General features: G+C 38.1%; 1 protein-coding gene across 1 annotated transcript in view; it reads right to left on the bottom strand.

Annotated features, from left to right (window-relative positions):
• LOC136879207 (phospholipid scramblase 2) overlaps positions 1-16,274 on the bottom strand; it is a 148,539-nt gene that overhangs the window by 86,136 nt on the left and 46,129 nt on the right. The window contains exon 2 of the mRNA XM_067153003.2: positions 6,465-6,533. Coding sequence (XP_067009104.1) covers positions 6,465-6,533 — 69 coding nt within the window. The remainder of the gene's footprint in view (positions 1-6,464; positions 6,534-16,274) is intronic.

Genomic DNA, 16,274 nt, shown 5'->3' with positions numbered 1-16,274 from the left:
GATGTGAGAAGGGAACCAGATAAACCCAGGTTAAATTCGTTTGGTTTAATGAAGTACTTAAAAGAATAATATTTTACTGTCTAAAACATATTTGTGCACAAGAAAAGTATTCTGCCGTTACCAATGAAAGACTGTGATCTAGATCTTTTTAATTGTAAATTAATTATCAATTATTTGGGGCTTTGTGTAACTGGTTGTAATGTTGTTCAACGTGTTAATTCCTTATAATCTGAAAATCCCCATCAGGGAAGTCATTAAGAGTTGGAAATTGTTTCTTGTCACCATTCGGCTGTGTGTTTTTTTTTTCCTTTCTGGGTGGGTAGCCATTTTGTGGTCCTTCGTCACGTGACCCCGTCGCCATGACAGCAGTGTTTACATGTGTGTGGGCGTTGCCCCTGTTATTTTGACATTTGCCGTCTCTGTCCTTTGTTATGTGCAGACAGCTGACAGGCGTTTTTCGAGTGAGGTTGTTGAATTCGGCTCTTGGGATGAGACGTGATTCTGTAATGCGTCTCTATTTCTCCGTATGCTTGGCTGTTGTGATTTACTAAAATTTTAATGCGGATAATTTTGGTCCTTGACGACTTGTTCTATCTGTGGATCACTTAAATATTTTATCTGTTTTCTTCTTCCTAATGTTTTTGGGGGAATTTATTTATTGTGGATTTCACATGTTACTGCTCCGGTTCTGCAGTTGAAGTGGTTATTAAGGAACATTTTTCACTCTGAAATATTTTGTTGTGTGAAAACCTGGTTTGGAAAAAGTGATCAATTAAGTACCCCATTCTTGGGTTCATTTCTTTGGGTTGTTTCCTATTCCTAGTTTACCCTCTCTGAAGATTTCTTGAAAGTACTGGTTTGTGAGCTCAGATTATTTTCATTTTATTTGGTTTCCATGTTTTTAATTTTAAAGAACCTGAAGGTTGTATAATTAATTTAATTCCTTTCAATTTTACTCCAGGGAATTTGAAATTTATCTTTATTTACGATTTTTTTAATTTAATTTCTTTTTATTTTCCTCTCTTGATTTGAGGTTAAGCTTTAATTACCATCTTTTAATTTTATCCCTTTTATTTGCCTGACTGAAATTGGAATTTAGTTACTATTATTTAACCTTCTCTCAATAAAGTTTGGTGTAATCCGAAAATGAATTATGATTTTAGTCAGTAAGCATTATTTCTATTTCTATCCACTTGACCTCTGTTTAGCCTAGCTGTTTCCACGCTTGCTACGATCTTCCTTTGGGAAAATTAGTACTGATTTATTTAATTTGTTTCCCTGATCGTGCAACTACTGTTGTGAAATACCTAGCTTGTAAGTTCGCGACAATACTTGAGTCGTATAGTTCCAAATGGGGCCTGAAAATTTTTGACTTAGTGATACTAGCGCCATCCTCTTCAAATCTTGCACGAAACTAAGTAAAATGCAAAATCCAAAATGCACCCATTCCAAGGTAATTGCATAATAAAAATCGGATTTTGTTCCAAAAAGTACCTTATTCTGTTTCTTCCAGAATGGTTGATGCGGTAGCTGTTAGCGAAGTGTGTTCCCCTTTCTAATTATAGTTTATTGCACATTACTAAGTGTTGTTTGGTAGTAATAGCTTCGGTAGTGTTGTCGTTGGTAAAAGTAGACAATGTACTAATGACAGTTTATTTAGCATTTTAATAAAGTACCTAAATAATTGTCGACATGGATATAAACAGTGACGCACTAGTCCAGCGACCAGGAGTGGCAATAAAAAGAACCAGAGATAGACGTAATTGCGAAAATCATAGGGAAACATTGTACAGGTAAGAGCTCTGGTACAAACTCGCAAGCTTGGCATTCTAGCTTCCAATCATCGAAAGGAATATGTGTTCTTGTACCCTAGTGAAAGGAGAAACATTCTACAGGACTGATTGTGGTATATTCAAAGGACGTTTTAAGAAACGAAAAGTCGCCACAAGTATTACTTCAGAAACTCTTCAACTGGTCAACGATGGGTATTGCAGACCTGAGGAAACATTATGGAGACAATTTGATGAGTGAAGACTCTGATTTGATGAAATGTCAAGTGATACCGAGGAATGGAGGTATCTCCTGCTGACGATGTTTTATCTGAAAATGTTAAAGAAGATCACACTGATTTGGGAGTATAAGATATTCTCATAATTTTGTTCTTCGAATTTTCAATATTTTGTACAGACATGTTTCTGTTGATCCAAATTACTATTTCAAATAGTTTTACAAAGTAGTAAATATTTCTGTTTTAGTTACATTTCCTTGTAATGACTTTCCTTGTAATTTAAAAGTACTTCAGTATCATTACCCATATGTTATTATTCTGTGACCTTATCCACACTTGATTGTTCCAAAACTTCGCTACGACACAGGAGTGTCCAAAGAAAGACCTCATCCATTTCTTAAAATCAATATTTTATGAGAAGTGCTGGAAATCAATTACTTCAATTATATTATCACATTTTGACAGGGACAAACTTTCAGATATATTCAGTTTTCTAAGTTAAAATTATATTCAAGAATAGAAACGGTTTTTTTCAAATATCAAAAATGTTCTTAGTATGAAGAATATCCTTTTTGGAACTATACGCCTCACTTGAAGTTTTACGATCTTTTAAGACTGAAGAATGTTTTATTCAGTATTGTTCAATCACTGCGCGGTGGTAGCAGAGTTGCCAACAAAAAGGACAACAATCAGGCGAAAATTGGCGGTGGGAGTAAATGTCCATTTGGGAAAGAGCAGTAGCACTACAAAATTACAATTCTGTTCCCTACTATTGACATTCTTGAGCAAAACATTCAATCCATGCTTCAAGAAAATAATTTGGATGTTCTCAACCATTTAAGTCAAGTTCTAAGTAGACGTGGCGAGTGTAAAATCTGGCGATATGTTTGAGAGTCTGTGAACGCGTCGGGACAGTCACAGTAAGGGTACTCAGTTACCTTCCAGTAGTGACTTCTGTCATGTTGGGTTCTTAATGGCGCCCAGATTTTCCTGTTCAGGTTGAAACCAGGAGGATGGTTAAGCCTCCTATGTCTGGGTTTGAAGTGAAGTGGGGGGACTGTCGTTGTTTCACCTTAAAGTAGGTACCGGTACCCCATACGTGATCCCTGAGTGGTGCAACAGCATTAGATGATACGAGAATGAATCAAATAGGGAATAGCTCTTTCCAGAGCTCTACAGGTGTAATGCCCGAACTTAACATCGAAGCAGCTAGCAGATTAAAAAGTGATTGTCTGACCAATATACTGACAAACTATGATGTGGATGTAGAGACCCACTCGAGGATAAGCACCAGCTTAATATAAGATGCAAGATCCCAGGATTTACTCCACTTAATGCCACATTTCTTTAAAGATATGGCACTGAAACATATGTAAAGAACAACATTGAACAGGTTAAAATAATAAGCACAAATACCCACAATAACATGTTCACCTCCAAAGTGAAGATTGCTAATCTAGAAAGCATAAACACTACTAACCACTACAAACTACACTGTCAACCATTAATCTCGATTGAGACTATCCAAAACATCCAACATGCAGCAGTTTACTCGGGTATTTCAACATCCAGAACACCAAGTGGGGTTACAATCTACTAACAGAGATGTCAACATGCATCAGAATGGGCAGATGTTGAAGATATTTTTCCTCCTGTGCGATGTAAAGAAAGAGGTTCTGTACCTTCCATTCTGGTAGGTGAGATAAGAACTATTATAATACTGACCTGTGTTTTGTTTCAGAAGATGAATATAGAAAGCCCCTTCACTGCATCAGGAAAGTTCTAAGTAATTTTCTTCAAAATCAGCACAGACCAGTAATTGTCAAAGTCGGCCTAGAGTTTCCTGTCATAAGATCAGTCACACTGTGCCAAAGCCAACTGGCATAAATACACTAGTGACATGGGACACAACCACCCAAACTAGAAAACTATGAGTGCTTTGTAAGACTAATATGTGCCATATCCCAACAGAATGCAAGTGAGAAAAGATCCCTGGATGGAACCCAAACTTTTATGAACTCAATAATGACCAGGAGATTGCTGATGAATTATTACAATCCCTACATACAGCCAGGAAAGGAATATGGAAAATATGAACTTTCAACATTCGAGCAGAAAAACGAGGTCACTTTTAAGAAAACTAGGTAGCATCATGGGCTCTAAGATAAACGAGACTAAGTGGCAATCAGGTTAGTTGGCGTGACAAGACAATCTACTGATAATGATAACAAAGAAGATAAGAAAATACAGTTGGAACTGAAGTCCAGGTTGTCTCACGCTTCTCAGTTCTCATTATAATTCACAGCCGATGAGATATCAACTACTTTGAAAGAAATGAAACCAAGGAAAGCAGCTGTGCTAGACGGACTATATCCAGGATTTTGGTCCACGTACAATTGGATGACTTGCCAAATTTTACAGCAACATATTGGGGGATGAAAGACTCCCGTATGTATTCAAAAGGTGAAAAGTACAAGAGAAAGTACAACTAGGCAACCATCATCTTTATAACAATCAGAGAGAAAAATGGAAGGGATCCGTCACTTCCGAAAATGAAGTCATCGGCCAAAGAAAGAAAAGGGCCACGAAGGTTGCGACACTCCCTAGGATTCGCAAACCTAATACCGCCGGGTTTGGAAAAGAAAAGGAGTTGACTAAGGGAGGTCTGATACGAAAGATGAAAGTGAGTTGCCAGGACTCAGCTTAGGTTTCCGCGACCGCCAACGAGAGAAAGGGTATACCTCCACCCTCAGGGGGATGTAGCGGTTGATTTGAACTCAAAAGAATCAAAATAGGAGCAATACTCAAGGCACAGTGCAGAAGATTACAGACCAATACTGCTGGAGAGAATCCTGTACAATAAAATCTTACAGCACATACCAATAGAACAAGCCGGATTTAGACCAAACCACAGTTGCTCCGACCAGGCGATGGCTCTTACAACTCAAATTGAGAAAAAGATTTCAAGACCACAAAAAGACTGTTGCTGTGTTTATGGACCTAACATCAGCATATGGCAGTGTCTGGCGTAACACTATGATCCTGAAGTTCTTGAAGACCCCCACCTCACTACTGAACAACATGCTATCCAAGAGAACGTAATATACGTAGGTCTCATAGACTAAAAATCGGGTTCAGCTGGGCTCAGTCCTGTCTCCGTTGCTCTTCTACTTATACACGGCAGACCTACATTCCACAATATTGCTAGAAAGTTCATAAAAGTTCATATACGCCGACGACCTTATTATAACTGTATAGCATCATGATGTTTCTTTTGCTAGTTGCATTACGTCGCACCGACTAACGGACACTAATCGAGACTGCCAGACTGACGAATGCGTGCGGCAAGCGGATGAACTATAACTCAGTGTCCACGACCTTGGCAAGAAATATATGTATCCCTACTACCCTTCCTCACAGCACATGCAAAATCTCCACTACTTGCCGTAGTGCTATACAAATCGGTTAGCCGCGACGAACAATATTTTGTGCGTATTTCCGCCAATAATGGTGTTAATAATTAAAGAAAATAAAGGAAAGAATTAGCAGATAACACAACAATACTTATACAAGTAGCTTTTTAATAATTCCTAGTTCTAGGTGTCTAAAGTGGAATATAGATGTAAGGTTTACTCCACAAGTCGCGGGGATGGGGGACTGTCCCTCTTTGCCCCACCACCTAACCGCCGCTATTGTTTGTAAACACGCCAAAGATGCAGAAAAGGAAATTGAATAACTTATTAACTTATGCACCTGTAGACATTCCACTCGATAAAAGAGTTGCTTGTATGAAACAAAAACTCATACTGTTCGACGAAATACGTGTGTAGAGGGCATACGTCTGTTTGGAGCTTCGGCTGTATTCCGACCAGGTTGTCCAGATTAACATAATGTCTGTGTATTCTTCGCTGCTAAACACACTAGCCATTGCCGATATATAGTGCGGCTGTACCATACACCAGCCTAGAACTACTGTATGTGGTGGAATACGAGGTTTACTAATACAAGGGGTGCATTAGACCGGTAGCGCAGCGAGCGACAGTGCGGTTCTTATCTCTTCATAATCTGACGTAATCTGCCCGCTGGCAGTAGTGCCCCTGTGAAAATCAGTTGGTAGACATCCCATTCATCATTTGTGCATGCGGAACATTTATAAGTAGGAAGTACGGCGTTCGGGAGCCACCTGGTATAACTAGTAATTATTACAAATTGTTAGTTGCAGGCGAATGAATTAAACACTAAGATCAAATTGTTATACATAAATGATTTAATCTATAAGGCCACATTTTTGTCTTTTTGAGTCATACACATTTGAATGCTTTTTCATATTTTAAACATTTTAGGTCATTAAAACCCAACCCCTACTTACTGAATAAGGGCTAATGGCACTAACTATTGAACACATATCTCTTTGTTTTGGACGTAATGTAACAACGAAGTCCGTGACCCCACTTACCTGTAGTGTGTGGTTGAATGGTGATGGTGGTCCTTTCAGCATATACTGGCATGTCCAATTCTCCTAATTCTGCAAAATAAAAGAAAAACTTTTCATACTTGGATGTAATACAGTATGGTTAAAAGACAACGTTCTGATCGATAAGTCAACGCCCAGGCAAAACCACTGGGCATAAAGAAATGACATTTTGGGGATACATTTCTGTTACGGTGTAAGTATTCACTAAGAAAGGCTTTAAAACATTCAGTCCAAATGGGGATGAACTGGAGGTAAAACCCTGAAAACCAAAATACTTTCCTCCGAAACTGTTCATCGGACGAAGTTGAAATTACGCACAATGGTTGCTACTTTGTGTACTGTATGTTAAATAGGAGTTAATATCCGAAAACAAAAATGTTAATTTCTCTCAAACCGTTGGACGTACGAGGTTGGCTGCTACGCTCCAACTGTCATACCCGGTCCCCAGCCTCTTTGGCTACCTCGCTCGCCTTTTGTGATGTGAGCCTCTCCTTAACACAAAATCTGAGCAGCAATGCCTCTACTCTGTTGCTGAAGGAAGCTTTGACAGTCCATGAAGCAGTGTTGACCAGACCTAACATCTCCTTTTGCCTGAGTTTGAGGCCTGATGACAAAAATATTTATTTCTCTGGAATTGTTTGACATACGAGTTTGAAATTTCACATGATTTCAATTTCAATTTCCTCTATGTCTTACATTTTAAATAAGAAGTTGTTGTAAGAAAATACACTAAAAGGAGTTTAACTGTGTGAGGTTGAGGGACGCCTGAAGACAAAAATAATAATTTCTCGGAAACAGTATGACTAACGACTAGAGATGGGCGGTATGTAACGTAAGTTATAGTTAAGTTAACAGTGTCCCAGCCTGCTAACATATTAATAGAATAACATGTTACTCAGTTTACTCTGTTATATTTGTAACAGGTAGCAATTCTTCCTCAACCCTTCATTAATTCATTAGTCATTTCGTCATTCTACATTAGCATACCGGTAGTTGCGTTTCGTCGTATTATTCTATGAAACAAAGTTCCATCGCAATGAATGTTCTGCCGACATAACAGCTTCAGCTGTGTGGAGCACTGTTCCACCACAACCGAGTATCATGGCCACGTAGCAGCGACAGCTTTGTCATTCCTGTTATTCTGTGAAGCCGTAACGCTTCGAAAGATCTCAGCTCAGATTTATAATGAATAAAAGATCGAACACAGGTTAGCCTATATAAAGATATATTTGTCAGTGAAGTTACAGTCTAAATATGAGAGCCCTTTCAAAGTCAGCCTCTGGCACTCACAACATAACGAATAGTAGTGGCGATTGGGAACAAACTAGAACAGAGTTAGTTCCTAGTTTCTGCTCCCACCTTCCCTAGTGGTCGCCACTGTCTAAAAGAAGATGAATCTACACAATTAGGGCCTACTCTGCCGTCAATTTGAAATGAAAATGCTGGAACAGACATTGGCGTTATACCAACACACCCACCCAGTCACTACAACCTAGCACAGGGAAACAGATATCCGTTTTTGTAACATTCATACTGAAAAATGTTTTCCTGCAATATATGGTCTTGTTCCAGTGTGTGATATTTTGTGTTGCCTTCACTTTCTTGATTTACTGATCACCGAACGGTTGTCTAGTGAAATAGAAGTTGGTTACGCATATCGTGCGGTGAATTCGTTCATTGTTTCAACTTATTTGTTTTGTGTATTATTTCGAGACCTGATTTTCACAATAAAAGGCATTTATAGCAATTTGTTAACTATGCCATTGCAGTTTATGTTCACTGATTTTACATTCGATTCACTTTTACATTGGCTTTACGTCGCACCAACACAGATAGGAAAGAGCTAGGAATGGGAAGGAAGCTGCAATGGCCTTTTAAGATACTGTTCCGGCGTTATGCTGGTGTAGAAATGGGAAACCACGGAAGACATTCCAGGCTCACGACAGCGGAGTTCGAACCCACGATCTCTTGAATGCAAACACACAGCTACGTTCAAAGACTATCATTGTGTACGTCTACATTTTATCCTTTTTAACCTACTGCATTTATTATTATTTATTTACTACAATTCAGTACAGAAATATGGAAGGTCTAATGAAACGAGTGAACCCCGGGTACATATAAAATGTTTTCTAGATTCAGTTTTGTCCTATTTCTGTATGATACACTTTTATCGGTAGAAATGAATCGAAACCGTCAAGTCGCGGCTATAAGTGGAGGCATTTCTGGTCTTTTCTACAGCCATTTTATTCAGCTGTGGCTGTGGTGTCACAGGTTCATGGCGATAGACTGCACATGAATGATTCTGAAGAAATCCCACCCCTTCGTCAAACTGCGCAAATTCAGTCACCCGTTAAAATATCTGGCGCCTTCGAGCGAAAACTTCGTTCAGTAACATGCTTTGTTAGTTCTGCAACATGTTATAAAAATAACATCTTACTGGAACATGTTATCTCAGTGGAACTGGAATGTTGGAACATGTTATTGGAAAATAACAGTTTAGCCCACTTGTACTAACGAAGTTAAAATGTCGTCTGATGGTCGCATAGAGGCACTAGAGGCAGCACTGTGTCCTTTGAAGCTCATGGCCGCACAGAGAGGTTCATAAATGGCAATGGCGTATCATTTCTCAGGTATGTTTATTTTAAATAATTCACTTTCGTGCATATAAAACAATATTTCCTGTGACACTTGTCGTCACCGCATTGGCCTACTTGCGCTGACTTCGCGATTTTCTTCCCTGTTGGCGTGAATGAGATTCTTTGGGACGTACCTTGAAGACTGAAATAATGATTTGGGAAATCAAGTGATGACAGAAGGTACATTCTGCGGATTCTGGCGCACCTACAACTTTAAACCATTCACACATAATTTTGCGTACTTTTTTCTCAGAATTTTATATCTTTTCCCCCAAAATCTCCCATTTTAGGGAAACATATCAAAAGTTAATATTCGTATAAAATTATAACGTTGTGCCGTGAACATGGTTGGTACTGAGCAGTTGGGAGGTGGCAGCTGAAGCAGAGGAAGGCCAAGAATGGACTGGTAATAAGAGAAGAGGAGGTAAAAGTGGGCGAAGCGGTGCTGGTAGCAGCAGTGTTAGCTGTGCTTCTGGTTATTGGTGGTGGGGGGGTGGAATTAAACCCAGGCCCAAGTACCAGTGGCAAATTCAGCGTGGAAGATTTGCCAGAATATAAGGTGTTAGTGAGGGAAGTGATACAAGAAAATTGTCAATGGGATGAGGTGCAAGAAATAAAAGACATGATGGAAAAACAGAGAAAGGAGATAGGAAACATGAAGAAATGGTTAGAAACGAAGAGTGAAGAATCGAACAATAGAGTGTGCACCAATGAGAAAGAAATAGGGTTTCTAAGAGGGAAGGTGAAACATCTAGAAGAGGAGGTGATGAGAATGAAGAAGGAAGCAGAGGGGTACAGGCAGGAGAGAATAAGGAGAGCCACATTTATATATGGTGTGGAAGAAGGTGAGAAGGAAGGAAAGATTGATATAATCTATAAGGTGGTAGAGGTCATACGGGATAGGATGAAGATAAATTTCAGTCAAGTTGACATAGACGATCTGGAGGGAGTGGGCAAAGCTAAGGGACGGATACCAGTTAGGGTACAGTTTTTCTCTACCCTAATGGTAGAAATTGTGTTAAGAAACGGCAACATTTTACATTGTCAGAAAGTAGGGGTGAAAAGAGAATGGGGAAAGAAGGTGGTAAAAATATGAAGATTTTGAACAGGCATTTTCGGAGAGCGAGGCAGCCCGTACAAGAGGCCAGAGAGCACTCAGTGGCGGAGCTGAAAGAGATGGACCAGCACGGCACTTCCGAGGGGGGATCAACCCAGGTGGAAGTGAACAATGCAGTGTGGATAATATTGATAGAGCTTTCCAATTGCTGCTACATGCCATAAAGATGATAAAGCAGACGGAAAAAGGTGGGGTAAGAAAAACGAAAGAGGGAGAAGAATGGTTTAATAAAAAGTGTGAAGGAATGCGAAAGAGGGTGTTGGAAGCGTTAGGGGAGTATAGGAAAAAGGTGGAAGCGCAGAAAGGGAGGTCTTCTGTAAGTTAAGGAATGATTACAGAAAGAAAATTTGTGAGTTAAAAAGGCGTGGCTAGAGGAACAAACTGAAGCCATCAATAAAGAATGTAAGTTGAACAGCACTGTAAAACTTTGGGTAAGGATAAAAAGAATAATTAAGGGTGGACGGAGCCTAGAGAAAACGAGTGTTGAGGATGTACAGTGGGTGAGCTACTTTAGGGAATTACTCGGTTGGAAGGGGGAGGTATGGTTGAGTGAGACGGGGGCAGAAGCAATTTGGAGGAACAGAAGAGTGGCAATTTATGAAGTAGTCAAGGAAATTATAAGAGAAGAAACTTTGGGAGTGATAAGAAGAATCATGGGTAGGTCGGTGGGGGGTTGCAATGGTATCAATAATAAGTTTTGGAAAGAAATTAGCAAAAATGGGGCAATGATAAAGGGCATAGTCAAACTATTCAATAAGATTTTTGATGAGGGGAAGTACCCTAAGGACTGGGAAACGGGAATTGTATGTTCAATGTATAAGGGAAAGGGTTGCAAAAACAGCATGAGCAATTATAGGGGAATATCTCTGTTAGATTCCTTAAGTAAAATTATACAGGAGTGTTAGCGAACAAGCTAAGAGAATGGGCCGAAAAAATGAAGTATTGTCTGATTACCAAGGGGGATTTAGAAAAAAAGAAAAGAACAGTGGATAATGTAATGATAGTGAAGACGGTGTTGGAGAAGTATATGAGCTTGTCAAGAGGTAAGGTGTATGTAGCGGCAATTCACCTTGAAAAGGCGTTCGATAAGGTGAATAAAGGGGCTCTATTAGAGAAATTGGGTAGATTTGGGGTTTCGGAAAAGATTATAAGGGCAGTGGAGGCGATATATAAGGTGGTCAGGTGCTGTGCAAAATTGGGAGACGATAGGTTGAGCAGATCCTTAGAGTCTAACGTGGGTTTAAAGCAAGGGTGTAAATTATCGCCAATATTGTTTATTTTATTTATTAACGATATCTTGGATGGGCACGGGGGAAACAACTGGGCCGTGCCGGTGATTAATGGGTTGGAGATACCGGGATTGATTTTTGCTAATGATATGATATTGATGACTCTAACTTCAGGGGGGGGTGCAGAGGAGCTTAAATGCATTGTCGGATTTCGCAAAGAAATGGGCCTTGAAAATTAACGGGAACAAATATAAAGTGCTAGTCGCCCAGGTACATAAAAGAAGGAAGGAGGATGTGAAATGGGTAGTGCAGGGAGAAAGGTTGGAACAAGTAAGTAAGTAAGTTGGAATATTTAGGTCATTATTAACAGAAAAGGGACCTTTGACGATCAAATTAGAAGGGCGAGAAGCAAAGGTATGGCCGCCATTGCCTCAGTCAAAAAAATTGCTCTCTAAATTTCCGGGTATCAGTTATAAAACCTTGGGGTTAGTTTTAAGGTAGGTGGATGAAGTATGGGGGTTGGATGAGAAAAGAGTGGAATTAAGACGAATCATATTTGGAGATGATAAGCTTAGGGTACATGTGGGGGAGGCGTGGACGAAGACAGGAGCCAGAGGGCTGAAGCTTTGCGAGGAAGATTATAGATATGCATAGGCAGAAATTATTGGAAGAATGTAGACTAAGAAATTCTCTTAGTGTTTTTAATAATGTAGAGGAAGTAACGGGGATAAATATAAATAAATATTAGATACAAGGGTGGGTTGGTATGGTGGCTGATGGGGATACATAAGAATAAGGGTTGGTTAAAAGGTAGAGATAAGACAGTATGTATATTATGTGGGGCAGTGAACGACGATTTTTACTTAATAGGTAATTGTGAAAAACAAGTAAGATAAGAAATAGTTTATTGAGTGACAAACACCGGAAACTATTAGGAAAAGGGGATGAGCAGATTATTATAAGGTGGATTATCAAATAATGGGGAAAAATAAGGAGAGATGAACAGGTATCTATGTGCGATAAGAAAATCCTGTGCGAGAAAGATGAAAGAGGGAGAGTCATAGGGGGAATATGTGTATGTGTAAAGGATGTAAGTGAGAAGAGTGTGTATAGAAAGGCGGAATTGGAGTGGATTTGGGGCCTTTTTGGTAAGAATGAAGGTGGTTATGAGTTCGGAGATGCATTGTGGTTTGTGTTTGTATGATGAAATGATTGATGACAAGTGTAATGGAGGTATGTGCAGTGAATTCAAAGATGATGAAGTATAGATTAGAGGGCATACGGGGGTATGTGTTTGGAATGGTGATGTGTGTTTATAAGAGGCTTGTTCAATAATGTGATGATATTTAATGGATGGAGTTTGTATGCTGAATTTAATGGTAAGTGGAGTACCGAAGATGTGTATATAGTTGAGAAGGTAGAACTTTAGACTGGAGGTTAAGTATGACCAAGTTAGAACGAAGAGTAGTGAGTGGAGTAGGTGAATTATGTGGTATTTTGCAACTGTAGTGGCCTTATTGATTGTGATATGGCAGGATCGTATGTAATTGTTGACCAACAGTATACTGAAATTCAGTGGGAGTAGGTCAGTGAACAAGGAATGCGGAGTAAGCAGGGGAGTAAACAAGGACACGTGCTGAGTGTGTTGAAACGCGAAGTCGGCGGTTCTTGCAGAACGATCTGTTGTAACTGGCATATGTAGAATGCCGGGACTGAGAAGGGCTAGATTAGTCTTATTTAAGATATCCAATGAGTATATAGATTTTTAGTTTATTATATTATTATTATTATTATTTTTAGGATTATTTTATATTTTATATTGGAGCATGTGCAGTTTTTCACTATGTATGGACAGTAAGAGATAGTAAGGAGTGATGGGGAAGGAAGAGCAGGACATAACCGTAAGAGGATGGGGTAGGACGGGCTTAACCCATTTATGTAAAAGAAAGATATATGCGGAATGAGGAGTGAGAGAGGCGGGGTACAGGTTGAGAGTGGTTTCAGCCTCACATGGCCGGCCGCAAAAGGAAGGGTGAGAGAGCTATAATGTCATCTGGTAGGGTTTGTTGGGGTCTTCCTCTAGGCTTCACGTATAGAGCCGGTCGTGTCATCAGGGAGGGCGGCCATTTTCTCACCAGGGGTGATCACACGGCCGGACGGCAGTAGTAGTAGGTTGTAATTTTCTTTTTTTCCTTTTGTTGCAAGTTGTTTGCTTTGTGAACATGCATTTGGGCTGAATGCCTCTTATGTTCAATAATAATAAATACTAATTACTACAAAATTAAAAAATTAAAAACATCATCAAATATTTTGGAAAAGTAATTAAAAATAACCTATTTTAGTAAAAATTTACGAAAGTTAATATTTCTATAAAATTAAAAAAGTTAGTTTTCTCAAGGTATTTGTATCCTTGGTATTTGATAGCATAGTGCAGTGCTTTTCGCACCTATATGAGGTAGCCGAAACATGGTAACCGAAAGCAAAACTAGGTGCTTTTTACCTATATGACTCATTTATATACATAAACATTTTATTTTATTTTTATTTTATAATGGACCCAAGGTAATGTATCAATTCCTTTTTCACATATCAACATCAGGACTATTTTATTACATTCAACAGAATATAACTCGTAGATCTAATTAAATTCCTTGTTCTATATTGGTTCATTTTTCGTTTAAACGTTTGTTATAATCAGTGCCGGATTAAGGTGTTTGGGGGCCCTGGGCTATTTAAAAATGTGGGGCTCCTTCTTCGTAACATCACATAAGACTAGCATACTGAAGTCGTTATAGAACTACTTCCACTTAAATTAATGAATAGGAAAGTGTTGAAATAGACTACAATTTTTCTCTATTTTTCATGTTAATATTTCATAATGCCAAGACATATTTTACATTTGTCTCATCACTATCAAATCGACATACAAAACAGAATTTACGATTTTTGGCACCACTAGGATATTTTCTATCCATTTTACAAGAACATTACAGTTGTAACTTACGAATGGTTCAATAATCAGAGGTGAACTGGAAGTTCTCTTACTGATGCAAAGATATAGTATAGCATGCGCATTCCACCATGCTTCCCCTGTCCCCTGCCGCTCACTTCCTAGACCTCTTCCTCATTTCCCCTCTGCCCGTACTCGCAAGCTGCCAGATTTAAATTTTCGTCAACAATTACCTTTACAATAATTACAGTGCATGAGTAGCGAGGATTCGCGTCTCCGGACGGTAACTGATTCTAGCAGTGATGAAATATTAACGCCGACAGCTGATAAGAAGGAAGGAAGGAAGGAAGGAAGGAAGGAAGGAAGGAAGGAAGGAAGGAAGGAGCGTAAATATTCATATACATCCACGGAGGTGGAGCAGCAGGCCTCTTTATACAATTTTAGGTTCGGCCAAGGGCCGGAGCCCCTTGGCACGCGGGGCCCGGGGCTGCAGCCCCTTTAGCCCCCCGTTAATCCGGCCCTGGAATCATCAAAGGTAATTTCATTTTTAACTACTGATTTTCTAACTCCTTTTGATTTTTATATTCTTTGTCTTCTACTCTATAAGCATACATATTTTTATTTCAAACTAACGTGTTCTGTCATTATTTCCTACAATTTTCATCTTTAAATTTTCCTAATCCTTTTTGTTTACTTGTGGTATTCCAAATTTACTATCTTTTCCATATTCGCTTGTATCAAATCCATTTAACATTGTTTTCATATCGCTATAAAAACCATCAGTTCTTATATCATATATAAATCGGTATCCATATAACACAAATCAATATTTTTCCATTTTTTGGTTTCATAACATTATAGTGAAAAATCATACATTTTTATCTTTTAAATATGTAAAATACTCATTCCAATATAAATTGGTTTATCAATTTTTTCATATGAACAGCAACTGAATTTTCAGAAAATATTGCTGTGTGATTATAATTTGGTTTAGAAACATATTTTGTACATGTTTATGTATCAGTTATTATTTTAATATTTTGTCTACTTCAAATATTTCCCATTATGAATTATTCATTAATTCATAGAAATCAAAATTATTAGTTTCCTCCGTTTTCATTTCTGCATTCAAGTCTATATATTTTTGTAACCAATTTGATTGTTTTAATGGTAAAACTTTACGAATTTTTGTACATTTTAATCCGAAATTTAGATACTGTTTTAAATTCCTATAGTGTAAAACATACTTTTCTTTATCATTTAAAGTTGTTAGTAGCTTGTTTCCTCCTTCTGGTCCTAAAGGTAAATCTTTATGTAAATCATGTAATTTTTCTAGATATTCTAAATCAACTTCAAATATAAAACCATAATCTATAATTATCAGATATTTCACGTTTTACAATTAAAATAAAACGATTCTATCCATTCAAAACCACCATAGGTTAAATATTGTGACATAGCCCAACTATATAAATTAGCATCTAGATAGGCTAAATAAATTCATTCTTCTATAGGATTATAATTTTTAAAACATTTATTATTAGCTTTTGCATATAGTTTTATATTTTGCGATATACCAGCTATAATTCCTTTTTCAACCATTAATACCGTATCATAATCATTTAATAAATCTAGTTATACTTCAGTCATTTTTAACATAGCATCCCAAACTAAACCAGAAGCAGTAAATTACCAAGCAGGATGTAATTTACGTGGTATTTTTAAAATATTCAAGTATATTTTAAATTTCTTCCAAACTAGTTTTGCATGAAGATATTCTTCAGTAGTTATGTGAGATTTATAAAGTGTGGAATAAAAATATTGTTTGTTAGGTAATTATCTCTTTTTACAATTTTT

The sequence above is a fragment of the Anabrus simplex genome, chromosome 8 (genome assembly GCF_040414725.1).
Source record: "Anabrus simplex isolate iqAnaSimp1 chromosome 8, ASM4041472v1, whole genome shotgun sequence".
NCBI classification, from domain to species: Eukaryota; Metazoa; Arthropoda; class Insecta; order Orthoptera; family Tettigoniidae; genus Anabrus; species Anabrus simplex.
The sequence above is the reverse complement of the archived record's forward strand: the minus strand, read 5'-3'. Positions and strand labels throughout refer to the sequence as shown.